The 26,262-nt window shown below is 55.0% G+C and overlaps 9 protein-coding genes across 9 annotated transcripts; 4 read left to right on the top strand and 5 right to left on the bottom strand.

Moving 5' to 3' along the window:
- Positions 1–513: 513 nt before the first annotated feature.
- On the bottom strand, positions 514–8,004 carry B0T15DRAFT_505878 (NUC071 domain-containing protein). The gene is made up of 2 exons (XM_062867543.1): positions 3,004–8,004; positions 514–2,932 (listed from the first exon to the last, which is right to left on the bottom strand). The coding sequence occupies exons 1-2, from the start codon at positions 7,734–7,736 to the stop codon at positions 538–540; spliced, it is 7,128 nt and encodes a 2,375-aa protein (XP_062717424.1). The 5' UTR covers positions 7,737–8,004; the 3' UTR covers positions 514–537.
- A 548-nt stretch (positions 8,005–8,552) lies between these two features.
- B0T15DRAFT_563036 (eukaryotic translation initiation factor 3 subunit 8 N-terminus-domain-containing protein) lies at positions 8,553–11,570 on the top strand (the record flags this gene model as incomplete). Its single annotated transcript, XM_062870601.1, has 3 exons — positions 8,553–8,901; positions 8,952–9,928; positions 9,989–11,570. The coding sequence occupies 3 exons, from the start codon at positions 8,553–8,555 to the stop codon at positions 11,249–11,251; spliced, it is 2,589 nt and encodes an 862-aa protein (XP_062717423.1). The 3' UTR covers positions 11,252–11,570.
- Positions 11,571–11,875: 305 nt separating this feature from the next.
- On the bottom strand, positions 11,876–13,098 carry B0T15DRAFT_544239 (40S ribosomal protein S14). Its single transcript, XM_062870052.1, has 4 exons — positions 12,908–13,098; positions 12,791–12,845; positions 12,500–12,660; positions 11,876–12,438 (listed from the first exon to the last, which is right to left on the bottom strand). The coding sequence occupies exons 1-4, from the start codon at positions 12,990–12,992 to the stop codon at positions 12,287–12,289; spliced, it is 453 nt and encodes a 150-aa protein (XP_062717422.1). The 5' UTR covers positions 12,993–13,098; the 3' UTR covers positions 11,876–12,286.
- Positions 13,099–13,870: 772 nt separating this feature from the next.
- B0T15DRAFT_544235 (ribosomal protein L30, ferredoxin-like fold domain-containing protein) lies at positions 13,871–15,043 on the top strand (the record flags this gene model as incomplete). The annotated part of the gene is made up of 2 exons (XM_062870051.1): positions 13,871–14,333; positions 14,388–15,043. Coding segments are annotated over exons 1-2 (730 nt in total), but the record flags the coding sequence as incomplete, so codon positions are not given.
- Position 15,044: 1 nt separating this feature from the next.
- B0T15DRAFT_318728 (uncharacterized protein) lies at positions 15,045–16,363 on the bottom strand. Its single transcript, XM_062864029.1, has 2 exons — positions 15,656–16,363; positions 15,045–15,586 (listed from the first exon to the last, which is right to left on the bottom strand). The coding sequence occupies exons 1-2, from the start codon at positions 16,052–16,054 to the stop codon at positions 15,188–15,190; spliced, it is 798 nt and encodes a 265-aa protein (XP_062717420.1). The 5' UTR covers positions 16,055–16,363; the 3' UTR covers positions 15,045–15,187.
- Positions 16,256–18,349, bottom strand: B0T15DRAFT_318739 (uncharacterized protein). Its single transcript, XM_062864030.1, has 5 exons — positions 17,996–18,349; positions 17,676–17,931; positions 16,855–17,621; positions 16,702–16,786; positions 16,256–16,624 (listed from the first exon to the last, which is right to left on the bottom strand). Exons 1-5 carry the CDS (start codon positions 18,152–18,154, stop codon positions 16,458–16,460), a joined length of 1,434 nt encoding a protein of 477 aa, XP_062717419.1. The 5' UTR covers positions 18,155–18,349; the 3' UTR covers positions 16,256–16,457.
- A 1,409-nt stretch (positions 18,350–19,758) lies between these two features.
- B0T15DRAFT_514902 (40S ribosomal protein S19) lies at positions 19,759–20,629 on the top strand (the record flags this gene model as incomplete). Its single annotated transcript, XM_062868148.1, has 5 exons — positions 19,759–19,791; positions 20,022–20,037; positions 20,102–20,149; positions 20,216–20,521; positions 20,577–20,629. 5 exons carry the CDS (start codon positions 19,759–19,761, stop codon positions 20,627–20,629), a joined length of 456 nt encoding a protein of 151 aa, XP_062717418.1.
- Positions 20,630–21,474: 845 nt separating this feature from the next.
- On the top strand, positions 21,475–22,544 carry B0T15DRAFT_405018 (uncharacterized protein; the record flags this gene model as incomplete). The annotated part of the gene is made up of 3 exons (XM_062865278.1): positions 21,475–21,875; positions 21,959–22,307; positions 22,371–22,544. 3 exons carry the CDS (start codon positions 21,475–21,477, stop codon positions 22,542–22,544), a joined length of 924 nt encoding a protein of 307 aa, XP_062717417.1.
- A 1,673-nt stretch (positions 22,545–24,217) lies between these two features.
- Positions 24,218–25,823, bottom strand: B0T15DRAFT_319145 (Zinc/iron permease). Its single transcript, XM_062864034.1, has one exon. The coding sequence runs from the start codon at positions 25,520–25,522 to the stop codon at positions 24,407–24,409; it is 1,116 nt and encodes a 371-aa protein (XP_062717416.1). The 5' UTR covers positions 25,523–25,823; the 3' UTR covers positions 24,218–24,406.
- Between the last annotated feature and the right edge of the window lie 439 nt (positions 25,824–26,262).

Raw genomic sequence — 26,262 nt, 5'->3', positions numbered from 1 at the left:
TGTATGTAATCTCCTTACATTTACCACACTGGATTCAGCTCGGTTCAAACTTCCAAGACGTTGGTTGCCTCCTTGTTCGACCTTCTGATTCCCACGAGGTGCACCATCCCATTCTCAAGCCCTCTAATGCCTCGGGGATCAATCAAACCGTTAACCAACTCGGTGACAAAAGCCGGGACCCTCTTCCTCTAAATTCTGGAGGCCATCAATTTTAGGCTTTGAATGCCACATAGGGTACCTTACATAACATATAGAGTTCTTACAGCATGCCCTTTCCCAACCAAGTATACTACGTGTGCAGAGTGCCTCAAGACACATGAATGCAGCTCTTCTGTTCGCCTCCCCCTCAATGAGCCCAACCGCCATCTGGATTCCGGGAAAGTCGATCAAACAATCTGGTATTGCTCCCGCATGCAACTCCCAATCGCTCAATGCGAATCCGCCCCTTCCCCTTCCCGGCCCCTTACGATCCTGTCTTGCCGACACAACAGCCCATGTCTTCTCTCCCCCCCCGCCCCCCCAAAAACCCAGCTATGTCTAGGCAAAGTTGTTATCCCTATCGACCCAGATGTCTTCCAGCTCGTTGAAGCTGGTGAAGTGAATGGGACGGTGCTGGTCGCTGTAGAAGGGCATAGGGGTGTCCAGCTTCACGTGGATGGGTTTCTTCTCCAGGCCGCCAAAAGCGCTACCCATGAAACTATAATTCCACTTGCCCGTGTCGGGAACGAGGAAAAAGCCCTTGAACTTGTCACTCAGTAACAGCTGTCGCCTCTCGCCCATTGCCGTCGTGAAACCCTGCGGCTGATCACTACCGAGGTCCTTATTTTCGACACCCCATTTCATGCCTTGCGGAGTGAGAGCCCAGGCAGAGAGCGACACGCTGCCAGGGGTGAATGACACCGCAACCGTCAACGTGTTCGCCCCATCCAATGCGGGTTTGTGAGCCTCGACCAGCTTGGCATGCGTCGTCACGTCCATCGCAGACATATAGGGGAGCTCATTGCCGGACATGGTATGGATGACACCAAGCCACTCCATGCCCTTGAGCAGCTCGTGCTGGGGAAGGTGCTGTGGCAACTGAACGTTTCGCAGCCCGCCGATCTGTGGCACCATGACTATGCATTTGATCTCCTTGACCTGGTCATTGTCGGCAGGTGATGACCCATAGAGATAGCCAGCCACCTGCACTCTGAGATCCGCAATCGTGATGAACTTCTTAAGGATGTTCTTTGGCATCACGTATGTGACCTCGTCCACGTCGCTGTCCACCGGAGCCACATACATGTTGTTGGCTCTTGTGCGCAGGTTGGACGTGGCAATGGCCCGTGTGCGCCACTCCGTCTTGGAGGCGAACGTCTGTTGCTCGAACTGCGATGTCGTCGTAACAATGATCTCCTCTCCATGCACGTTCTGCGTCTTGGTCGTGACAGCGGTGAGCTGTTGCTGCTCTTGCTGCTGCTTCTCGATTTCGGCAGCCTGCTGTCTCTGCAAGGAAGGCGCCGAAATCTCCATACCCAGAATGATGTCACGGACTTCGCTAGTGGTTAGACTCGAGACATTGACGTTGTTTTTCTTGCCATAGTCGTTGAGGATCAGATCCCGCAGTTTCAGTTCGACGTTGATCCAGTCCTCATCCGAGAGAGACGGCCAGATGTGGTGATCTTGTGTGATCACAGTCTTGTCCGGCCGGAGTATGAGCTTCGTCTTATCCTGGTTGACGTGCAACGCCCTCAAGATGAGGATCAAGCGCGAGAATGCCGTGTAAGAGGAGATACTCTTCAGCCACTCGTCGTACAGATTGAAGAGCACCATCTGCGGTTCAGTAGCACGCAGGATCATGTCGCCCAATTTCTCCACCTTCATAGCAGCCTGGAAAGGCAGTTGCAGCTCAGAGGCACGGATAGAGATGTTGGGGAAATCCAGGAGGTTGACCTCGAGAGGATCAAGCAAGCCTTTACGGGTAACAATGAGCTGCTTCGGCTGCTCTTCGACCGGGAGAGATCGGATCAAGGCTGCAACTTCTTCGGCTGTCTTCCACTTCGCCAATTGCCCAAGACGCTTTTGCCCAGCCCAGACACTAGTGTGGATGATCTTGAGGAAGAGCTGGCCTGTCCGCGGGTTGAAGATGAAAATCGCCCCGTTGATCGGCTTGGTTGTCAAGTTGCCCTCGAAGGTCTTGTGGATCGTGACCCGGTAGACGTTGGTGTCGTCGATGAAGAGTTGCGTTTGGTTGCTGAACAGCTCGGAGTAGTTCTGGGAGTTGAGGAACTCCTGGTTGCTCTCGGACGCGTAGAGCTGCAAACCCTTGCGGATGCGCTCGCGTAGCACATAGAGGGCCGGGTTCGCCTTCATGATCTTGGCCATGGCCTGCTGGACCAGCGTCTTCAAGCCAGGGAAGTACTGTCCGTACGCCGAGTAGAGATTGTACGCGAGGTCAATTCCGATCATCAGACCCGTTGGCGACGGATACAAGCTCATGCTGTCGGTTGTGTAATCGAGATACTTCGCTCTGACGTATCTTTCGATATCGTGGGAGTCGTAATCGCCATAGCGAAGCTGCACGTCGATCCAGAACTTGCTCGTCGTGGTTGCCTCGATCACGTCCTTGTTGTCGAAGAGCAGAGATGGCCGGGTGACGTTCCACTTATGGCTTGCGAACAGCTGGATATCGGCGCATGAGCTGTTCATCTTATAGGATTTTCGGGGGTGGATGGTCTCCTTCTGCACCGACTCGATGCTCAAAGCCTCGAGTTCCTGATCAAAGACCTGGCACAGATCCATGACCACGGACTCGTGGATCTTTTGCCACAAGTGAGCCCGGAAGATCTGAATGAGTGAGATCTTCAGCGTCGGAATCTTGCCGTGCAGGAAGATGCCGGTAAGGTCAAGCTGCACCTGGAAACCGACGTAGACGTTCGCTCTGTTGATGGTCCTGTTTTGTCGCAGTTAGTCATTTAGTTACACACGGAAGTGGGGGTGGGTGTTGAAAGAGATAGTACTTACGGAGACCACCAGAGGGTGAAACGACGGTTTGGAATCTGGTTCAGACCGGACCGTTGGGCGTTGGTCAATTTCTTGAACTGCATAGACTGCTCGAATCCGCTCGCACGTTCCCAAAACAGCCCTTCCCAGGACGGGAAACCGGTTGCCTTGAAGAGGGTATGTTCAAGAATCGTTTCCACACCACCGAGCGCCTGGATGACGTCTGTCCGGTAGGCGTTCAGGTTCCACAGCTTGCCGTCGTGTCTCTGGCTTGTCCACCAGAACGGATTGCTTTTCATGAGCTGGTAGATCTTGAACTCCGCCCGGGTGCGGAATCCCTTGTCAAAGCTCAACGTGCTGCGGTCCTTCTGGAATAGGGTATTGATGCGGGGCAATCCGCGATCCCAGCTGTCTTCAAGATCTTCCAGGGTAAGTCGCCTGTTCTGTTGGTTTGCTTCGAGGCGCTTCTGTGAATACTCGGTCCACACGCGCTGCGAATCGATGAACTCTGCCTCCCATGGTATGATGTAGCGGAAGATGTTTGGTATCAACGTCTCCTCATCGTGCGACATGCCGGCACGGTAGTGTGTGACGCCCACATCGGTCTGCTTGGACCAGCGTTTGTCGCTTGCGGGAATCAGGATATGCGACCCGGAAATCATCCCAAGACCACCCAGTTCCTTTGGCGTGTAGAAGACAGCCGGCGGGAAACGGGACGGCATCTTGGAGTTCAAGCCGATCTTGACTCGGGTTTGAATCTTGGTCTCACACTTGACGATGGTGTCAAGCAGATTCGTTGTCGAGACGGCAGCCTCGCGGTAGTATGTGAACAAGGCGATCAGTGCCGTGTTCCATTTGTTGGCGATCTTGGTGAACGTCGTAGAACCGGACGACATCAGGATCTGGCGGATACGATTGTTGAACTTCTGGATATCCTCCTCGGTCACTTGGAGAAAGGCGTGTGCGGTACGTTCCTTCGTTGTGTTGTCCACAAGGGACCAGACACTGTCCTTCACCGGGAACTCCTCGTTCTGGTTGCGGATCTTGGGCAGGATGCGCACTTCGAAGCCGCACATAGAGAAGAGCAGATTAGGGTTGTCCTTGCTGTACACGCTGGCGAAGGTGTCCTCCCACTCAATCGTCGTCACCGATCTCGGCAGCCGGTTCTTGAGGTCCCAAAACACCGCCCTCCCTAGGTTCACATCGTGCCTCATGAGTCGCATGCGCGAGTCCCGAGGCCAACACTTTTTGTTCTTGTAGCCGATGACATTTTCAAAGTTGGGATCCGGCTGCTCGGTGAGGAATCGCTGAATGAGGTCTCTTGATTCGTCGGCCGTGAAGCGTAGGAAAACCCAGATCTTGTCGATGTAGCGGGTGTAAAGCCTGATGGGATGTCTTGTTTCTGTCTCACGATCCTGGAACTGGAGGAAGTCGTTGGGACTCTGCGGCGGCCCTGCAATCTCAGTCGCGCGCTGCGGGCCGAGAAGCAAGAGATCCAGGATTAGGCCATAATACTGGAAGACGAAGGCGGAGAACTGAAGACCACGAATCATGCCGTAACTATTGACATGGCTCATATCTTTGTACGTCAGCGTGACATTGTTCTTGGCGGTGATGTAATCCGCCAAGTTGTGGTCCATGATGAGCCGCAAAAGAGAGTTGAGAAGCGTGAGCTCGATCTTCTCGTAGACTTTTGACAACTGCGTCTCGATCATGACGTTGCACTCGCCATTCGCCGTCTCCCAAACCCTATCGAGGTTGTTGATGCCCTGCGCCCACTTGTAGACGAGAAGAGGCGGTACTTCGGAATCAGAAGGCTTGATCCACGCAGGGAATAAGTGACGCTGATCAGCTTGGTACCAGAGATACTGGTCGAGATAAGCATCGCTGATCTTCTCAATGGGTTCGATGTCATAGACAGGATTGATGGTGCTGTAGTTGTCGTTCATGTCGATGCCAACCTCTTTGAATGCCCGCTGCGTCAGGAGGAAACGCTTGATCCGCTCCAAGGTTGTTCCAGGGCTATCGTACGCCTGCTCGATCAGAGCGAGCTCCTCGCGCTGACTCTGGTTCAGCCTGCCTTTGGTGGAGTAGGCCTCGCGCAACCTCTCCAACGCCAAGATGAGGATTTTCGTGTCATGCTTGTACGAGACACTCGGGAAAGGGATCGGTGAGAACTTTCGCGACTCCAGCCAATGGACAGTCGTCGTGTAGATTACAACGGCTTCCTCGGACGAGACGTACGGTCCATCTTTCATGTGGTTGTGCTGCCTCTCCTGCTCGGCCTTGAGCCATAGCCGGGTCAGTCGCCCGACGTTCTTTTTGGCCACGGTCTTGTCGACAGTTGCGCCTCTCCGGATGCGCTCTCGGTTGTAGTGTGCCACTGATATCCACCAATCCGCCTTGGACTTGACGTATCTCAGGATGATATTCTCAATGGCGACAGGCAAACCAGGAACCTTCCAGGGGATGTTGCTCTTCCAGCACCTCCATGCCTCGGAAAGGTGCTGGAGAACGGTGTTGACTTTATTCTGCTTGATGCCCTCCGGCATCATATCCATGAGGTCAGCCATGACTGAAGCGCGCAGCTCCAAGTCGAAGTGCGACTCAACACGCTGCTTCGTCACCGTCTTGGCTACTCCCTTGCTGTGACGGCCCTCGAACTGACGCGAAAGAAGGTTTCCAAGCCAACGTTCCAGCAGCGGGATGATGCCTCGCATGAAGAAGAGCCAGACTCTCCATGCGGGTGCCCAGAAGCCACAGCCTGGCCCCTTCCCCACGGGACCGGAGTTGAACCGGTAGTATATCAGGTGCTTCAGATCCTTGCACGAGCGGATCTGGTGCATCAGTTTATACTTGTACCGGTACATACCCGTAAGCTGTCCAACATGGTTGAAGGCGTAAAGGATGCCATCGGCAAGCTGGAAAGCATCAATGTTGCCAAGTCGGTATTGCACCTGGGCGTCGACAATGAGCTTAGTCAGGCGCAGAATCTCCCGCATCAGGTGGAAAGCGTTTCCGAATCGCGACTTCTTCCGCTCCTTGGTCGTCAAGGTCTTGACCGGCTTCAAGTTGAAGTTGTAATCGAGATGGAGGTATGTGAGGTTCTTCCGATGGATCAACAGATTGAGCATGTTGAAACCTTGCCGGCAGACTTGAAGACCAGCCTCAACCCAGTCGATTGTTGTCTGCTGGAAAAACTTGGTCTGTTTCAGAGTCTTGAGCAGATTTTGTTTCTGCAGCGACTTCGGTCTCTTCTTGTGCAACTCGTTGAGCACGTAGGTTTTCAGCAGCTTCTGGTACGAGACCCGGACCTTGACCGGCTGCCCCTTAGGACAATGTTCCAGGTACCAATGCTTAATGAGGGGCACGTCCTGAGCTCGCACCATACGCCCCGAACGGCGGTCAAAGGGGAAGGGCGCCCACCATAGCTCAATAGCAGCCGCCGTATCTTCCGTGTACAACTCCTCGTCTGCGAGGAATGGTTCAACTGCAGCAGGCAGTTCGAATGCTTCGTCTTCCGGCTCCTCGATGCTGCCCTGACCGAACAGCTCGTCCTCATGACTAATTGTAAGGTTCTTTGGGGCAACGGAACGAGAGGAGATGGGGTTGATGCTGCCGTCAAAATAGAAGGCAGGGAGGTTGACACTGTCAGACTTGGAGTAGACGATCTGCGGGTGGGAGTGCCAGGAGAGGTGCACGCTCCGCGGCAGCGCATTGTACAGATAAGGGTAGGAGACGCGGCATTCTGTCCGGATGGGATTCCGAAAGATAATGCGGTCCATAGCATTGAACTCGCCGAAGTCTTCATCGTTAGGGTCAATGTCCTTGTAGAGCGGCTCAAAACGAGGGCCTCCCGGCAACGCGACGTTCAGTGCCTTGGCAGTGAGGAAACTCTTCAGCTCAAAGAGATAGAAGTAGTTCGGGTCCACCACATCGGACACCAGCGGCCGACTCAGTCTGAACAAGTTTGCCATCTGTGGCAGTGTGAGGTTCCATCTCTTGTAGCTGGGCCCGTTCACGTGAGTCGTGTCAAGAAGCGGCTGGTGGTCGTAGAACCATTCATAGATGGCTGCCTCTTCCTCCTCGTCGAGATCCATCTGGATGGGCTCCAGGGGGTCGACATCCTCAATGTTCTCGGACCAAGAAAGCGGAGGTTCTTCGTCATCGAATGGCGGAAACCGCATGCGCTTGAACAGCCTCCTGTCGCTCTTCTCCTTGCGCATGGTGGTCCACATAGTCGCCCATTGCGCGAAGAAAACCGGCTCGATAACCCGGGGTATCTCATTGACCAGAGTCAAGCAGCCGTTGACATGGTATAGGACCTTGACCTCCCTAGCCGATTCCCACGGCATGGGCATGTTTTCCAACAACTTCATGACCGCATGTGGCATGAACTTCAGCGCGCCGAGATAGCTGCGCTTGTCGCTAGTGTACTTCTTCTGGGAGACGTCTCCGATGTCCTTGACGATCTTACGCAAATGTTCCGGGGGCATGTCGGCTTTCTGCGTCTCCACGAAACCGCCCTTCCTCTTCTCGCCAAACCGGCTGCGCTGCATACGAAGCCATTCCTTCTTCTTCTGTGCGTACTTGGCAACCTGGGGATCAGTCGGAGGCCGGTAGCCCGGGGGAGGCGGCGCTGGAATTGCGGGAGGTGGAGGAAGCGACGACGGCGGTCCCGGCGGGGGAGGAGTTGGAGGAGGTGGAGGAGGTCCCCAGCCAGGGGGAGGTGGCGGCGGCGGGAGCGAAGACATCTCGACGCTGCCAATTCGAACTCCGGATGAGGTTCACCACCAGACACGAAGACCGGCCCTCTCAGGCGGAAGATGATCGATGCGGCTGCGCCTTTGGCGACGGTGCCGGTGTCAATAAGCGATCGTTCAAGAGTGAGTCTCCATAAACCTGGAAACGGCGACGGCAATCCTTTATCAGCCGGATGTGGTGGTTGCGCGTTCGCGGAGTGTGGTTTGATGAAGCCAGAAAGTTTCGCTGCTGCTTGATTACAGAAAATCTCAGAGCTTCCGCGAACACAGGTGGCGCGAAGATGCTGACGCGCAAACGGATGGAGTCTCGCTAACAAACTAGGCGCCCCGGTAAAGGCATAGCTGCCGTTAGTCAGGTATTGATGTGGCGCAGCAAGTGCGTCCTGTACTTACCGTATCAATACGCACTCACGTGATGAGTCAGCTGATTGGGCCCAGGTCAGAAATGTGGCCGTGTGTGACCGACTTTTAGATAAGTTTGATCCGTCCTTTCACAAGTTGACTGTTTGCGGCAAGTCTGTGAGTTTATTACATCCAGCCGTACGTTGGCGGTTGCACTCAGAGATCCGCTTTGTCTTTGTTTGCTGCGGTGAAGTCTTCCGTGGTTGGCTTCAGGACTTCGACTCGATGACTTGCTAAGCCCCATCGGCCCCCCCACCAGAAAATCACCACTCAAAAATAATTGTCAACCCCTCCACGCAGATTTCGGGTGACAATCGCCGGCAAGCCACGACGTTGCCGCGCACCGCAACATCCCATCAATAGTCCCAGACAAGGATTCTACACTGATCTAGGGCGAACTTCACCATGTCTCGATTCTTCCGTGGCGGCGACGACAGCTCGACCGAGAGCAGCTCCGACGAGGAGGAACTGTACTCGACCTCCGAGGAGGAGGAGGAGGAGCAGGAGGAGCAGGAGTCTTCTGAGGAGGAGGAGGAGGAGGAGGAAGAAGAGTCCAGCGATGATGAACCCGGTCAGAAGAAAGGCTTGTCGCGTTTCTTGGTCGACCAGGCGGAATCTGAGAGCGAGGGGAGCGAAGAGGAGGGCGCGGCCAAGGTCAAAAGTGCCAAGGACAAGCGGTTCGACGAGCTCGAGGCTACCATCACCACCATCCAGAACAGCCAGAAAATCAACGACTGGGGCTCTATTGCGAATGGTATGTTTCTGGTTCCAGATTGTTAGAGTAGCGGCGCTAACTCGGTCCAGAATTTGACAAGCTCAACCGGCAGGTCGTCAAGCTTCAAGATGGCGGCAAGGCTCCCAAGTCGTATATCAAGTGCATCGCAGAGTTGGAGGATTTCATGAACGAGACTCTGGCCAAGCAGAAGGTCACGCCAAAGAAGATGAACGCTACGAACGCTCGTGGTCTCAATGCCGTCAAACAACGTATCAAGAAGAACAACAAGGATTACCAGGCCCAGATCGATGCCTTCAGGAAAGACAGCGAGGCTTTCATGGAGTCAGACGAGGAGGAAGCTCCCCTGCCGAAGCCCACAAAGGTCAAGTTCCAAGAGCCAATTGCCCCCGAAGAAGAGGACGAGGACAAGGAGAAGGGATTCGCAAAAGTCGTGCGTGGCAAGGCCATCCCTTTCTCACCTGAGAGCATTCAGAAGCACCTTCGTGCCATCATCGAATCGAGAGGCCGGAAAAACACCGACCGCTTGGAGCAGATCCGGACCATGGAGGAGCTCAACAAGGTTGCCGAGACACCCTATCTCAAGATTCGCGTGCTTCAAACCCTGATCTCGGCTCGTTTTGATCTTGGCTCTGGCACGACAAACTCGATGCCTCTGGAGCATTGGAAGGCTGCTGAGAAGGAGCTCGGGGCTCTGCTCTCGCTTCTCGAGACGCACAAGGACCATGTCGTCATTGAAGGTGCTGAGGAGTGGGATGACGACGAAAAGACCCCTGTCCTGGGGCCTGATGACAAGTACATCAAGGTTCCCGGCAGTGTGGTATCCTACATCGAGCGTCTGGATGACGAGCTCACCCGCTCATTGCAGAACATCGACCCCCATACCTCGGAATACATTGACAGGCTGACGGACGAGGGATCCGTGTACAATATCATTCTGCAGGGGCTTCTGTACTACGAGACCATCCGGAAGGATGCTTCACTCGAAGTTCCGCAAGAGAGCGTGAACCGCATCATCCAACGACGCCTGGATCACGTCTATTTCAAGGTACGCAAGAAAAACGCACCGCACCCCATACTTGCACGCAACCTTGCTAACTGATCCCAGCCGGCCCAAGTCGTGAAGATCTTGGAGGAAAACTCCTGGAAGCAAGTCTCGAGTGGCGTCGATTCCGCGATCACACCTCGCAACATGTCGACTGAAGCGGGAACGCTTGTTCACACCCTCTGCAACTACCTCTTCGAGAACAGCGAGGGCATCATCCGTGCTCGTGCCATGCTCTGCCAGATCTACTTCCTGGCGTTACATGACGAGTACTACAGGGCCCGCGATATGATGCTCACTTCCCACTTGCAAGAGAACATCGTCAACTTCGACGTCGCCACTCAGATTCTTTACAATCGTACCCTAGTCCAGGTTGGCCTTTGCGCCTTCCGGAAAGGTCTGGTCTACGACGCTCAACACACGCTGCAGGATATCTGCGGCAGTGGGCGGCAAAAGGAGCTTCTCGCTCAGGGTGTAATGATGCAACGGTTCAGCCAAGTTACGCCGGAGCAAGAGCGGCTTGAGAAACAACGACAGCTCCCCTTTCACATGCACATCAACCTGGAGCTTCTTGAATGCGTCTACTTGACATGCAGCATGCTCCTCGAGATCCCGCTCCTGGCACAGACCGGATCCTCGCCAGATATCAAGAAGCGCGTCATCAGCAAGACGTATCGTCGGATGCTTGAGTACCACGAGCGGCAGATCTTCACCGGCCCGCCCGAGAACACCAGGGATCATGTTATGCAGGCATCCAAGGCTCTCGCGGCTGGCGAATGGAAGAAGGCTATCCACTTCATCCACAGTATCAAGATCTGGGAACTCATGCCTAGCGCAGACGGCATCAAGGCGATGCTTGCGAAGCAGATTCAGGAGGAAGGTCTTCGCACATACCTCTTTACGTATGCTCCCTTTTACGACACCTTGGCCATCGAGACTTTGAGCGCGATGTTCGAGCTCGACGCGACCAAGGTGTCTGCCGTGGTCAGCAAGATGATCAGCCACGAGGAGCTTGCCGCGGCCCTTGACCAGGTCACCAAAACGGTGATCTTCCGCAAGGGCGTGGAGCTCAGCCGCCTCCAAAGCTTGGCTCTTGCGCTCTCGGACAAGGCAAGCTCTCTCATCGAGACCAACGAGCGCACGCTCGAGGTAAGGACGCAAGGATCCGCAAATGCTTTCAGCCGGAAGGACGGCAGGCAGGGCGGGCAGAGGGGCGGCGGCCAACGGACTGGCAGAGGCGGTGCGAGGACCGGCGGCAACGCCCAGCGGCAGGCCGGCGGTACACAGTTCACAGGTGGTGCTCTGGGCGCTGCGGTTCGTGGTTAGTATGGGGGGATGGGGTTACATGACTTTCGTTTGCTATTACATTTGGGGGCAGGGAATGTTATGTATCAGATTGGTCCTCGGTGTGTTAATGCTTCGCGCCAGACTAGACCAGGGAAATGCAAACACGAATCACATACCTACAAACTCTTTCTCAGCAACGTTGCCCAAGGCATCGTATTCGCGCGGTAGTACCAGCCCCTATAGTTGTCTGACCTCCATTGTCGTCAAGCCGAAGAAGCCTCGGAACAACTGCTGCTATATCCGATCACCGGTCAGCGTGATTTAGTATGCCATCAGTATCACACATCTGATCCATGCGACTTGCTTTTTTATTAGATTCTCGTGTTCTCCGCTGCTGGGGCGACAATGGCCATTGGCAGACTCCTTGGGGATCGCCCACTCTCACAGACTTTGGGGAAGCGTTAGTTTCAAGTTGAAATTCATAGACCGCTTTGAAAGAGGGCTGGGCTTCGCTCCGTAAAGAACCACAAGTGGTCCCTCTGTGATGGCCAGGTACCCTATTATATAGGTCTTGGTCCAGAAGGGTGCTGCTATCGCAAAGGGAGAGGAATTGTAATCGTCAGGCATATATGCAGTGACCTACCTTACGTACGGAGGACAGCAGCCAAGGCGAGATATCTTTAAACCCGCCGATATCAATCTATGCTTTCTTTGGACGATGGGGCAGTCATTACCGTCCATGCGACGGGAACGGGAACCCACAACCCAGGAGAGCACTCGTGGAACCAAAAGGCAGCGGCCGCAGTGACGTTTGTTTTTTGGGGAAGCTCCCGTATGGAGTGGGATGGCTGATGATCTAGACGCGATGCAGCGTTGTTCAGGACTACCTTGGTAGCTCCGTCTTGATTCTCTATTTCAAGAGCTGCAGGTGTGCCATAAGCAACATGTGACAAGCGCCAGAATATGGAGACCAGGCAATCTCAGGCCGTTCCCCTCGTAATTGTCAACGCCACAGCAATACTCCATAAGAGAACCAAATCTTTCCCAGAAAGCCAGCCACAAGTCCCTGCAGATTCAGAGACGGCGACCACGGCGACCACCCTTGCGACGAGTCGAGTCGGAGGGAGTGGGGGTAACGTCCTCAATGCGGCCAATCTTCATGCCGGACCGAGCCAGAGCGCGAAGTGCGGACTGAGCGCCAGGGCCGGGGGTCTTGGTGCCGTTACCTGTGAACCAACCCGTCAGCGACTAGCCCTCACCAAGCGAGGAAACAGGGGTTAGACATACCACCAGTGGCACGGATCTTGATGTGAAGGGCAGTGATGCCCAGCTCCTTGCAGCGGGCCGCGACGTCTTGAGCAGCCAACATGGCCGCATACGGGGAGGACTCGTCACGGTCGGCCTTGACCTTCATACCACCGGTGACACGGCAAATGGTTTCACGTCCGCTGAATATCGCCCAGGATGTTAGCATCAGGGCCTTCGCAGATCGAGAGCTACTGCGGGCTCGAAAATGTGCAAGGCTTTCGTCCTCCCCGCCCCATCAGCACAAGGCTGGTAGTTCAATGGCGCACGAACCTGAGATCGGTGACGTGAACGAAGGTGTCGTTGAAGCTGGCGAATATACGGGCAACTGTGAATCGAGGGGTCAGCGGGACAGTGACAATAATAAACAACTCCCGTAAGTTGACTTACCGCCAAAGACGAGCTCACCCTCCCGGATCTGGGGACCCAGGGAGATGTTCTCTTGCGCAGGACGAGCGGCCTTCTTGGGAGCCATCTTGACTTATTCGTTCCGGAGGTGCTGTGGTTGTTCCTGCGAAATGGTCCGATCGGCGGTGACTTATCGAAATTTTGGCGAGTTGGTGAAACTGCCCTGCCGCTTCTGGCGGTGAGGGGTTGCAGAAAGCGGGGATTGGGCGGAATATCTGGCTCAAGCCCTAAGTTCCTGTACCATGGCCCCACTCTACTCCAATGGCTTCGGACCTTTTCCCCTTCAATTGCGCCCACCAAGTGAATTTTCTTTTCGCTTGACCTTCGCGAACCGACAAACGACAAACCACTTCCAGCATCGCGAAGCGGTCAACAATTCGACAAGATGGCTTCCACGTATGCCTCTCCCCAAGCCCATTTCCTAGGTTCCTGAATGGTATCGTCGCGTGTCACTTGACGAGATTCTGCAGATTGGCGTGGTCCTCTCACTGGACGCTTTTCCCGGGCTTCGTACTCGACCCAGGCATCGCTCCAGCTCGATCCCTCCCGCGATTCTCCCTCTTTTCTCTAGGCTTGGAACCGGTCCGGCTTGCAGATTGAGAGATGTTTCGCGGGGTGTTGGGGTTGAAGGTTTCTACCTTCTCCCTGAAATCCAGTGCCTTCTGGACAATGGCCGTCGATGTGTCTCTGTGTCCTGGACCAGAAACCCTCGGGCCCCAGCATGTGCAAAAGTTCTTGGATTCTGTCCAAGGCGTTGCTAGGCCGAGGGTCTGCTTTGCGTGTCGGGACTGCCAGCTATGATGCTCCCTCCACCGAGCTCCTCGCCAGTCAACATTCGGCAATCGAGTTAGCCACGAGAGAATGTCGCACTTGAGCAGCAATTCTCCACCGGCGCTCTACCACATACTGCGGTATGTCGGATCACGTACTAATCTTTACGCTTAGGTCCGTCCCGACACAGAACGATATCCTCGTTCCTGAGACTCTCCTGAAGAAGCGCAAGTCGCAGGAGAAGGCCCGCGCCGAGCGCGCTGCTGAGCAGGAGAAGCAGAAGAAGGTGGGTCTTCACATTTGCTTTCGGTTATCATGGGACGATATGATGCACAAAACACCTAGCGACTAGACCCACGTCAATGCTGTTGCTAAACTTATACCATCTTTCGGGTCTGATCGAGTTTCTCGAGGATGTTTTGCTGGACGTGTTGAGAGACAATGAGAGTTTCGCTGACACAAATACACAGGCCAACAAGGAGAAGCGTGGCGTCATCTTCAAGCGTGCTGAGAAGTACGTCAAGGAGTACCGCGACGCTGAGCGCGAGAGGATCCGCCTCGCGCGCGTTGCCAAGCAGGATGGCTCTTTCTACATCCCCGCCGAGGCCAAGCTGATCTTCGTCATCCGCATCAAGGGGTAAGACTCAAATTCCTGCTCCGGTCCCGGACCTAGCTGCTAACAATGGTCCAGTATCAACAAGATCCCGCCCAAGCCGCGCAAGATCCTTCAGCTTCTCCGCCTTCTTCAGATCAACAATGGTGTCTTCGTCCGCGTCACCAAGGCTACCGCCGAGATGATCAAGGTTGTCGAGCCGTGGGTTGCTTACGGCTACCCCAACCTGAAGAGCGTCAAGGAGCTCATCTACAAGCGTGGATATGGCAAGGTCAATGGCCAGCGCATCGCCCTCACCGACAATGCCGTCATTGAGGAGAACCTCGGCAAGTACGGCATCATCTGCATGGAGGATCTGATCCACGAGATCTACACGGTTGGCCCCAACTTCAAGCAGGCCTCCAACTTCCTGTGGCCCTTCAAGCTCAGCAACCCTACCGGCGGCTTCCGTCCCCGCAAGTTCAAGCACTTCATTGAGGGCGGTGACCTGGGCAACCGGGAGGAGCACATCAACGCTCTGATCCGGCAGATGAACTAAAAAGGTGGCTTTTGGTAGTCTTGCGGTTTTGGTCTCGGTCATGGGCAATGGCATGGGTGCTCGGCGTTATATCGTGAAAGCCAGGGCGGCTCACAGGGCATGAATTTAACATCGTCTCGTTCTTGGGCGCTATATTCGATCTCACCCTGGGACGCGTGACTAGTTTGCTTCCCATTGGCCAAGCACGGCCGAATGCTACAAAATTGCCCGCTACTTTGCTCCCACTGTGCCAGTGCGCCTACACGGCGCAATCACTGGGACGTATTCTTAACTATACAAATCGCCCCCGCGTGCTTCCGTGTCATCACAGCCGATTCGGTCGAGTCATAGCGAAAATAGTTCATATCTTGATGTCGAAACTTGTGCCACATCCACAACTACTCGTCGCCAAAGGATTGTCCACGATCTTGAACTGCGACCCAATGAGCTCCATGGTGAAGTCGACCTTGCTCCCCTTCAATAATTCAAGGGAAGGGCGGTCAAGTATGATTTTTGGGGCTGTCAGATCCCCTGGCGACGAGTCATCGGCTGAGTATGTGAATATGGTGTCGTCCTGGCGGACGGCAGCCGACGCGTCTTCTGCTGCTGCTGCAGAGGCAAGCGAGTCTGCCGTGGGAAGCGAAGGGGGTAATGTCACGAGCTTCATGACGTACTGGAAGCCGTGACAGCCCCCGCTCTCGACTTGGATTCGGAGGGCCAAGTTCGGGTTCGAATCTTTGGAGATTATCTCGGAGAGGCGCTGCGGCCGGGGCGGGTTAGTCGCGAGACTTCTCGGGTTGAGTTAATCAGAAGACGGGGAGAGCTGTACCTTAGCTGCACGAGGCGTGATCTCCAGCGTCATTTCCTTCCCGTCATCGTCTACTTGTGAATTGAATATGGCGTGTGTCGCCCCTAATGGGAATGAGGTGCTGAACAGCCGTGGGGCGGGACCCCCTGACACCGTCCGGGCCTCCGGCAGCGCGAGGCGCGCTCTCGGGCCTCTCCATGGTCCGCGACTGGATGGGGGAAGAATATACCGGGGGCTTGGGCGCCAGGCGGTAGACGACGCATGGTATGTGCAGATAGCGGGTGCGCCGACGGCTCGAAATGACCGGGGCAGGAGGACGTCGAGAATCAAAAGTCCGGACGACACAGCCTGGCGACGCATGCAGAGTTGGAGGAAGAGGCCGGCCGTTGCGGGCGGTTTGGCGCAACGTAGACGTGTCATCACAGGTTACAGATGGGTGTGACTTGGTGAATAAAAGTGCGGTTTTCGGTCGAGCCCGCTTGGATCGCTTCCAGGTTCTCCGTCGCCTCGGGCTCTCGGATCACAGCTACCGAGCGGTTTTTGCGGAGGGTAAAATTTCGCCATGATGTCAGATCCGGACCCTTGCAGGTTACCCCTGGCCATATCGGCGGGATGAGGTGGGGCAGCTCTTCTCCGCAAAAGACAGCCCGTTCATGCCCTATGATCGGATTTGCAGCTACTTGTGATACAGATCACACCGTGCCTCATCTCATCATAGCCGATGAACTATTTGTACAGCTGGTAAAGGGAACATTTATCATAATACAAGAATGGGTGAATCATATACACCTCCGACACGGACTAGACCCCGTCCCAGGCAACCTCATTCAAAGATCGAAAACAACTGAGCGCCATCACTAGGGCACGGACCCGAGTCCAACCTACCGTTTCCGGGGAGGATGCAAGTGTTGTTGTTCTCGCTCACTGGCGCAAATGCGAAGCTCGTCTGGCCAATGAAGGGGAATAGCTGGCTACCGGTCGTTTCTCCCTCTGCAGATGCGTCAGTCCAAGTCAAGTCAAAAGAGATAACGGAGGGCGTTAGGACGAGGGAAGTGACAGGCACATACCACCGGCAGCTCGGCCACCACACGAGAATAGGGTGACAGTGTCACCCGCTTGCCTTCTGCCGTCGAAGCTGATACAGCCTTGGGTCTGCAGAAGTGATGCGGTCAGCCGGCAAAACCTTCCCGGAAACGCCTCATGCCGCTAGCTACACTTACCAAGGCGCTGACAACCAACGCTGCAGGCTTATTCGGATCCGGTTTGTTGTGCTTCCCTTCAGTGATGATATCCCACTTCTCGTTAGGAGAGCCCGTGCAATCCACCAGTGAGACAGGGATCAAGTTCTGGCGGAAGTCGCCGGCTGTCGGGTCGATGAAGAGACATTGTCCATTGGGGGCACGGATTGAGACACCGCTGAAGGCACGCTTGGCCGTGTCGTCACGTTGGTGGGATTCCGCTGCCGCCGTCGGCTGTAGGGTGCCGCCAGCCCTTGAGACTGGCACTGGCTCGGTGGGATTCACCGTCGGGATATTCCCGCTCCCAGCCCCGGACCCAGTTCCGCCTCCGCTTCCGGCTGCCGGCGCGGAGGTGGTCGGCTGGGCTGCGAGAGGAGTGGAAGTCTGAATCCCCCCGTTCCCGTCGTTCTGGGTGGGCGCGGCAGTCACGGTCCGGGTGGTCTTGGTGCACGTCGACGTGGTGCATGTCGAGGTCGTATTCTCGCCATTACCGCCATTATCGGTATTGTTGCCGTTGCCGTTACCGTTTCCGTTACCGTTGTTGTTATTGTTGTTGTTGTTGTTGCCACCTCCTGCTGCAGCACCGCCAAAGGTGAATGACTGGTTGGCATCCGCTGCATCACATTTCGCAATGTCAATGGCGTTGCCCTTCACAACAAGACAAGACCCCTCTTGGTTCTGAGGCTTAAGGGAAAGGGGTCCGGCGCTGCCGTCAAAAGAAAAGAGCTGGGAGTTGGTCACTTGTCCACCTGGAGAGCATGTCAGCATTGAGAATTTGGAAACTGTGTCCGAGGAACACTTGCCTCCGTCTGCCCGACCACCACATGAGAACAGCAGAACCTGGTTTCCAGCCTGTCTACGGGGATCGAAGTTAAAACAGGCCTGGGTCAAAGTGCTGACAATAGCCATGACTCCATCGCCCTCGACGTGTTTGCCCGCCGTGATAACGTCCCATCCCTGGCCATCCGTCGACCCGCAGTCAGCGACTTGGATCGGGGTGAGGTTGGCGCGGAAATCTCCCGAGAGCTTGTCGACAAAAAGGCATTTGCCGTCCGAGGTCTAGAATTATGGTTAGCCGGCACCGGCAAAAAAAACATTTACGCCGAGACATAAGCCATCGCACCCTTATCTCAACATCGGAAAAGGCCCGGGTAGCGCCGTCATCGCGCTGGTGAGCCTCCGCAGTGGCGGCTTCATCAAGAGAATCGACAGCCCTAGAACGAAGCGGAGTTGCGCCGACAAGGGCAGCCCATGCCAGTAGTGGAATGAATGTAAAAACCATGGCGTATATTCACAGGATACGAGAGGGAGCGTCGACAGCCGGGGTATTTGAGAAGCAAAAGAAGAGAACGGATGCCTGCCCAGCAGGCAGGTCAAGAAGCGAAAGGAAGGTGAAAAAGAAAAAGAAAGACGCTATTCACAGATAGCTCGTCGACAGGACCACTTCAAGCGAGGGACCGACGGGGGGAGGGAACACAAGGAGGTGGCCAGGTAAGACTACTTATTCACATATTCCACGATAGCTTCATCCTCCGGCGAGTTCATCAGAAGTGCGTAGGCGCTGACCCAGGGGCTAGCTTGCTCTCCCAATGTCCAATGACACCTCGCCACCGACATTGGGGCGAGTCCCTGGCTTCCAGGTGAAGTTTCATGGCCTGCTTGAAATGCAAGCTCACTTGCATGGTTGTTTCGCGCCGACCTCGTGGGACCGGGGTGCAGGCCAAGCGGTGGACATTGAATGACACCCGGCGCGAATTTCTTGATTCTTCAAAGCACCATCCGCAGTGGCATGCGGCTTTTCGATGTTTCTCAACAGGATCACACTATGAAACGACTTGGGCCACTCCCCATGTAAGATGTCGCCAATTGCACGTGCAGCTGGGTAGCTTTTCGGCATCCCTGCAGCACATCCCCGAGATCTTGGCGGGCGCTAGGAGGAACTTTGTTAGGCTTTAACTCTGGTCACAGAAGGGTGGCCTGGATGATGAAACGGCCTCTGTCGGAGATCGCGCCAGGGCGGACGCAATGGACTGAACTACCACACCTTTGGATGCAGAATAGATGACAGGCGCAGCGGTCGTCTCATGTTTGTCAATTTGGGACAGGCCCTTTCCCACTGTCGCGGTAGTTAATGTACGTCCATCCTGTTCTCTGCCAATCGTAGCCCCTGACGAAGAACACTGAGGTCTGAAGACTGCCTCCCAACTACAAGAACAACTTCACGCCTAGGTTTCCGTGCATTGCTGGGATAAGCGGAAAGTGTTACATACCGCCCGGCGTCTGTACAGGGTGTGGTACCTTCGTCAAGGTAAAGAAAGGCGGCACGGGCGGTTGCTGTTAGATACCAAGACGGGCTATCCGATCCAATTCCTCGGGACACTTTTAAGCCCCACCGTGACAATTCCAAGAAGGACTCTTGTGATACAACCTTGCTGATTATTAGGTTCCTAGTGATCGTTTGGTGAAGCCACACTGCCCAAGTGGTACAATACAATCCAAGCACCGGAAGAGCATTGACGTCGCGATGTTTCCGTCTGGAGAAACTAGTCGAGAAGTGAAGCTCTGGAGACGTGCGGCCTTGCACCCTGTCCGCGACACATGATGCGCCGGCGATGCTCTCATCTTACTTCGTATCTAGCGGCCATGATGTGGTCCCTGTCAAAGGGCAAACTCCGGCGGACAGGCTCACTGCGTCACAGGTTAGGGTTATGTGTAGCAGTTCGAAGAGGGCCGCAGCCCTAATGGATCCAGCGGATGCCAAGACTTCAATTCCCCCACTCCGAGATTTCCAGACATCGTCTTCAATTTGTGAGCCGCGCCAACTCCCACCATCACGAACGAACAAGCCCACCATCTCCTCAAAATCCACGTAACACGGCCGCCAAAATGCCTGGAGGTGTCACCGTTCGCGATGTCGATGTAAGTCTTTGCAGCTCTCTGCCGTGACTGGCCCTCTCGACCGAGACCCGAACATTTTTCTCGCTGTCCAAGTTGCCGCGAGTCTCCTTAGCGAGGCTCGCGCTGACCGTCGGTGATGGACCATGGCCGTCGCAGCAGCAGAAACCCAGAAGATGAAGGGAGCAGGCGTGAGGGGGTCGAAAGACCTCTGAAGACGGAATCTTGCTAATCATGTTGCTGCCGGCGTAAAGGCTCACAAGTTTGTCGGTTAGTTCTCTCGTTCTCGTGATATGATTTGACTATGTCTGAGTGGCTACTAACAGCATGATAGCGTCCTATGCGGCTTTCTTGAAGCGCCAGGGCAAGCTCCCTGTCCCTGGTTAGTCCGGCCTTCTGGAATCGCGCTTCGATCGAGCAATCCGACTCTGACACACATCGCATGCAGGCTGGGTTGATACCGTCAAGACCGGGGCCGCCAAGGAGATGCCTCCTCAGGACATCGACTGGTTCTACGTCCGCGCCGCCTCTGTCGCTCGCCACGTCTACCTGAGGAAGACCGTGGGTGTTGGCCGTCTCCGCAAGGTCCACGGCAGCGCCAAGAACCGCGGCACCCGCCCCTCGAAGCACGTTGATGCTAGCGGCAGCGTCGACCGCAAAATCATGCAGGCCCTTGAGAAGATCCAGGTTCTCGAGCGCGACGAGGAGAAGGGTGGCCGCCGCATTACCCAACAGGGCCAGCGGGATCTTGACCGTGAGTTACCCTTCGATTTCTGGGTCTGCGTTGACTCTGACGCAAAACTACACAGGGATCGCCCAAACTGTCGCTCAGACTGAGGAGGAGGAGGAGGATGAGGAGTAAACACGTTGTCCCTAGAGGCGCTGGTCCACCCGCGGGGGTCTCTAGTGGACGGGAGGGACGCTGTGGGGCATTGGAGCTGGAGGCACTGAGTGGTTTGGGTCTGGTCATGGTTCCCGGTAGCATCTGGTTTAGGCGTCATAAAAGGGATTGCTGGCTTGCTTGATCACATGGGCCTGGCCTGGTTTACCTCCACAGTCAGTTTGCTACAACTCCGTGTTTGACTCTCACACCACACTTGCACAGAGCCTGACGACCTTTATGTTCTGGACACCGGGCAATCAGTGATTTCCTACCTGGGTACGAAATAGCGCGGGCGTTTAGAAAACCTCTTCTTTCTCGTTAAGATTTGCTAATCTCTTCCCGCAACTCATTTCACGCTTTCTTTTCGCGCCTCGTTCTTCTCGCGAATCTCCTTGCTCGATTCTCCCAGGCCTTTCCCCCGCCGGACTACTTCTCTCCTTCAACTACTTTCCTCCATCCCACTCGTGAAGAATCGTTCGCAGCTGGGAGTTTCACGATCAAAGTCGAGCCTTCTACCTCACTTCGTTATTCCAACTACTTCTCTGCCTAGTCACGCTAAAGATTTATTGCACCTGTTCCTTGCCCGGCATCCGGGCGCTACCTTCGACCGCCGTGGCGAGGATCGCGCTTCGCTTCAGGATAAGTTTCCGATCCCGTTGCCTCGCCGAGGATAGCTGATTCAGTACGATATATAGCGAGTGTATTACCGTTGCTTCTGAGTTTCCCTGCTTCTGAAAATCCTCGTTTGACTTGCTGTTCCTTTGGCTTCCGTGGTTCTGCTGCTTTCTTGATCCGAAACACTGACAAGCTTCCATCGACAAGCGATGAGCAATTTTCGGGATGAGGTCATCAGAACCTTGGGCCTTACCGACCTACATGTTGCTGTCATTCGAGGCAATGTTCGACGGGTACTCGATATCCTACGCTCGGAGGATAAGAGGGAGCTAATCGAAGCTCGCGATTTGAATGGCGCTACTCCTCTCATGACAGCCGTCCTCACAGGGCAGCTTAAGATTGCCCGACTTTTGCTGCGAAACGGGGCGTCGACAAGGGCCACAGATCGCAAAGGGCGGACCGCCCTCAACTACGCAAGGACCGCTTGGTTCGAGGGTGATATGGCGGTTTATAGACGCCTAGGTCTGCCTCCGTTGTCCCCCGAGAAGCGCGGCCGTAGGAGGCGTAAGATAGCTGAGATCTTACGCTACCCTGCAGCGCTCGCTTCGTGGTACGTCCCCCCAGGCCTGCTCAGCTCCTTCGCATTTGACGCCCGGGACTATGTTTGTTGCTAACGAAAGGATCATTACTTAGCCGCCTCGGGGGACGGCACCCATGTTCCCGAGCGGTATTCTATAAAAATGGCGACAAAAGAAAGGTCTTCCAGCCGGACATGCATATCAGACACGGTAAAGAAAAATGCGCCCGATCGACGGTGGGCTTTATCGTGTCTGCCACAAACCCGGATGTGAAGACGGCTGCTATAAGTGGATGGCAGGAAAACATCAAAAGAGATCGAAATGTCCTCTCCAATGCCAAATACACTCAACTTGTCAAAGACCTTGCGGAGATCCTGGACTTCAACCTACAACCAAACGTCCGACTCGACAACCAGGGCAAATATGTGCCCGAGTACACAGGGCGCGGTCAAGCCACTCACGTGGTTCGTCGGGCACAATGTTTGAGTGATTTATAGCCCTAGGGTGTTAGCTAATCCATGGAACAGGAGAAGAAACTGGCCGTGTTCTGGGTGCTCGCCGCTCTCCAGGCAATCCGCGAAACGAGTGACCTCAAACGGGTGGCCGAGTTACGCAATGCGGCTATACCAGAGGCGTGGAAGGACGCGTGGGTTTTTATAGACCACATTCCTTGCCCCAACGTGAGTTGTTCCGGGTACTGAAGTCAAGTCTGAGCTCTGCCAATTGACACTATAACGGCCTCTAGTGCTGGGAGTTTCTACACAAGGTAGAGGAAGCCACCGGAATTCGTATTTTGGTTGAGCCTCGCCCTTTTGTCGTCAGGGGTCACCGTAAGAGAGGTACCGTTCCCAACCAGGGAACCCATATCACGCAGGGCAGCTCGGGAGACGCCGGAACTGGCACCGCGCAAGTTGATGTCCAAGCCGGACACTCGAACGATGATTCGGCTGAGCACGAAGCGGGTATGGGTTCGGAGATCCAAGAGGACAACGATGGTACTAATACGCAGGTGTCCGGACGGCACCGGCCCCGACACGGTGGCGAAAGATCCGAATCCGAGATTCCGCCGACGGTTGGACCACCGGAGGTAAGCTCCAAATTGTCGCCTTTCCTATGCATAACTTATCATTAGCTAATCTCGGTAGTGGAAGCATTACAATTCAGAACAGTCCGGCCAGTATGCGAAGCCATTGCGGCCTGTCCGTATTCATCCGTCGCTTTTTCTAGAATCGTCCGGCCTCGAGAGCTCACCGGAGTTGCGTGAGCCTGTGTCGACACTAACAGGCCGCTCCGGCTTCTTTACAACCCCCGATCGTCGCGCCCGTGTCAGAGGGCAGTCACCCAGTGTTGATCCGGAGGTTCTCGCAACTTATGACCGAGTCTCCGGGGCGTCGGGGTGTCATCCCGCCCATGCTGAGCGTTCCAGAGCCACTGGGTCAGCTTTCACGTCGAGACGCCGGACCACAGACCTGACGACGTCCAGACCCCTCGACTTATCCCGGTTTGCCTACAACGGCCCTGGATCGTCTGCTACTGCTGCTCCCTCGCGTCCGAAGAATAAGAGCGCCCATGTGCATGGAAGAAAGGAGGTTTCTGCGACTGCTAATGCAAAACGGGCGAGGGCTACCAAGAGGCAGCGTGCTCGGGTCAACAGGGAGAAGATGATAAGGAAAAGGAGCACATTTCTGCGGGCGGTCCAGCGTCAGAGGTGCGCCGCTGACTGACCTTCTTGAAAAATTGACATTCTCATATCTTGCTTTCCCGCAGTTGAAACACACTGCTTCTATCGGAGAATGATCGAGATGATACGGATCGGGATCTTAATGAGAACGGGGGTGTTTTTTTTTCTTGCATTGCTTCAAGGGGTGCTAATGAGGTTTTACCCGATCTGGATTCGTTTCTCAGCATGTCCATGATTTTAGTGTCACATACCCGACAAAGTGTCGATGTTGATGTTCACGATAGTTCGGAGGATGTTTGGTGGTGTTGCTCTCGTTCTTTTCCCTTGTCCCTAATGGCCCCATCTCGGGCAACTTACCAGGTGGAAGAATTGGGAACGGGGCATTCGGGGCTTACAAACATCTATGTCTCCATTGAAATTGCAGCTCGAGTTGTTGTTATTCATCAGGCGGGATTCAGTGGTCAATCGAACAACGGGATAGGGTCTCAAGAAGTCAATAATTAGGCGGCAAAATGCCACATCTCGAGAGCTTCTACAAATACAATGAACCAGTTAAATAAACAGCACATATCTGCTGGCATGGGTATCAAGGAGGTATCAAGGAGTTAACGGCCGTGAGCCACCCTCCGTGTTCCACCTTTGCCGGAGTTTTCATGCCTTTCTTGTGAGGCGCATCCTCCCTCCACCGTTCCTTCCATGTTGGTGGTCTCCACGACGCCGGCTTTTCCATCAGAAGCGCTCCTTTTCCCTCCCTTCCATTTTTCCATCAAATCAATCGCAGCAGATGCTAATAAAAAAAAAGCTGAACCGAAAGTCCAGGCTATCCGCCACCGGGAACGCAATGCCTGTGGCTGGTCAGACAACCTTGATCTTCACCACTCACTAGGCCCAGTTTGCCAGCAGAGCCATCAAACCGGCGCCCAAGACGACACAAGCATACGCAGACAGCTGCATTCCAAGCCCCGCCTTTCGCATCTCCGGATTGAACATGAACTCGTGTGCCACCAACTCAACCAGGGCAGTATACATGAGAATGCCGCCGCTGATGGCATCGAAAACACCATTAACCACCTTGCTGGTCGCCGCCTCCAGCGCAAGCGATTTGCTCGCGATGAGGCCCATTCCGATGGCCAACGGCGTGCTGACGGCATACAACAAACCAAGCGCATACGGCGTCCACCTCCGAGCACCGGTAGGCCAAGTCGCCTGGCCGAGACGTGCGCCCAGACCGAGGCCTTCGAAGGTTTGGTGGAAGACCAGGACGATGAAGAGAACGATGAACTCGTCGGTGACAGCCAGGGTGAGGCCGATGAAGATGGAGTGAAAAATGACGCCGAACTCAAGGATAAAGATGGCGGTGATCTGAGCGGCATAATTGGCATGCTCGTCGCCCTCAAAATGGTCTCGCTGGTGGCCTAGGTGGTTCTCGCCGCGAGGGTAGCTGACGTCGTCGCCACGGACGGGGATTCTGTTCTTGTCGAAGAAACCTGCACCGGCAGCCTCCGTGTCCTGGATTGACTTCTCGTCGCGAGATCCCTCAGGTTGGTGGCCTCGCTCATGAGCGTGGCCGTGCGCGGAGCCGAAGCCGAAGTCGAAACGCGAGACGATGAGTTCCAGGAGGAACATGACCATGACTGTCATCAATGCGATAGCCATGGCCCAGTCGTAGTCGGGAAGGATGTTGCCCAGGCATTCATCGCGTAGGTTATCGGAAGCCGGCGAGAGAAGATGCATCCAGGCCGTCGCCAGAATGACACCAGTTCCGAAGTACTTGGCGATGAAGAAGCAGAGTTTGGGCACCCGCATTCTGGAGGTCCTGGCGAGGAAGACGGGCAGAAGGGAACCGATCGCAGAGCCGATGAAAATGATGAAAATGGAGGCGATCCGCAGGCCCCAGTAGTCGATGCTGGCTGACGAGGCCTCGCACTCCGGGACAGTCGCCTCAGCATCGCCCTCGTCCCGGCCCGTCAGGACACGGCGGTAAAGTGAGTGATGCATGTTGGGCGATGGACCTTTTGGCTCTCGATCGATGATTTATGCTGCTCGACCGGGGCTTCTGCAGACCGGAATCCGGATCCCGACTTCTGACTCTTCCTAAAACGTGGAAGCGGAGACACTCCTCGGCGAACCCAAGTCTAGAGATGGCCAAGAAGGAACAAGACCTTGGTTTGCAGTCGACGGGAGCGGGGAAGGATGCAGAAGAAGCGCGGCAACCAGGGCAACGAGAGATTTCGAGAGATAATTGGCTTCGTCTGCGGGATCGCCCGTCTTGGATCAGGAAGCCAAGATGAGCCAAGATGAGCCAAGAACGCGGTGTTGTTCTCTGGAGTTGGCTTCTATTATAAGTTATCGAGTGAATTGAGGAAGAAATGGGAGCGGAGCTGGTGTGGCAAGACTGCCTCCACTCGGTATGTTGCGGTTTCTGCACCAGGGCGTGAGAACCTTGATGGCCAGCGGAACTTCCTTGAGGGGCTTGCATCAGCACACACACAACATGCTCCGGTAATATCCAGGCTCGCTAGGCACTAAGGTACGAGAAAACCAAAACACCTACCAGCAGTAGGATAATGCGAAATCCGCGCTCGTCCTCCCCTTAAGGTTTTGAACGCAACGTCACCCTCTGCGTCGGTGGCAAAACGATCGATATTCCGGCGCGGTGTTCGTTCGAAGTTGTTCGCTTGTTCGACTTGGATGACGCAGACAGTCCGAAAGAAGGAGGTAGAGACGATAGGGCCAAT

Source organism: Chaetomium strumarium (assembly GCF_033439665.1).
Source record: "Chaetomium strumarium strain CBS 333.67 chromosome Unknown B0T15scaffold_8, whole genome shotgun sequence".
In the NCBI taxonomy this organism is placed as follows: domain Eukaryota; kingdom Fungi; phylum Ascomycota; class Sordariomycetes; order Sordariales; family Chaetomiaceae; genus Chaetomium; species Chaetomium strumarium.
This window is presented reverse-complemented; position numbering and strand designations above follow the sequence as displayed.

Coding starts and splice junctions, on each gene's coding strand:
- B0T15DRAFT_544239 (XM_062870052.1), bottom strand. CDS start 12,992: ATGGCTCCCAAGAAGGCCGCTCGTCCTGCGCAAGAGAACATCTCCCTG. Junction 12,661..12,790: donor GTTCACGTCACCGATCTCAG/GTTCGTGCGCCA, acceptor GGCGATATTCAG/CGGACGTGAAACCATTTGCC. Junction 12,439..12,499: donor CAAGATCCGTGCCACTGGTG/GTATGTCTAACC, acceptor GTTGGTTCACAG/GTAACGGCACCAAGACCCCC.
- B0T15DRAFT_318739 (XM_062864030.1), bottom strand. CDS start 18,154: ATGGTTTTTACATTCATTCCACTACTGGCATGGGCTGCCCTTGTCGGC. Junction 17,932..17,995: donor TTTCCGATGTTGAGATAAGG/GTGCGATGGCTT, acceptor CCATAATTCTAG/ACCTCGGACGGCAAATGCCT. Junction 16,625..16,701: donor TGGTGGCCGAGCTGCCGGTG/GTATGTGCCTGT, acceptor ACGCATCTGCAG/AGGGAGAAACGACCGGTAGC.
- B0T15DRAFT_505878 (XM_062867543.1), bottom strand. CDS start 7,736: ATGTCTTCGCTCCCGCCGCCGCCACCTCCCCCTGGCTGGGGACCTCCT. Junction 2,933..3,003: donor TTCACCCTCTGGTGGTCTCC/GTAAGTACTATC, acceptor GCGACAAAACAG/GACCATCAACAGAGCGAACG.
- B0T15DRAFT_318728 (XM_062864029.1), bottom strand. CDS start 16,054: ATGACACGTCTACGTTGCGCCAAACCGCCCGCAACGGCCGGCCTCTTC. Junction 15,587..15,655: donor TCACGCCTCGTGCAGCTAAG/GTACAGCTCTCC, acceptor CCCCGGCCGCAG/CGCCTCTCCGAGATAATCTC.
- B0T15DRAFT_319145 (XM_062864034.1), bottom strand. CDS start 25,522: ATGCATCACTCACTTTACCGCCGTGTCCTGACGGGCCGGGACGAGGGC.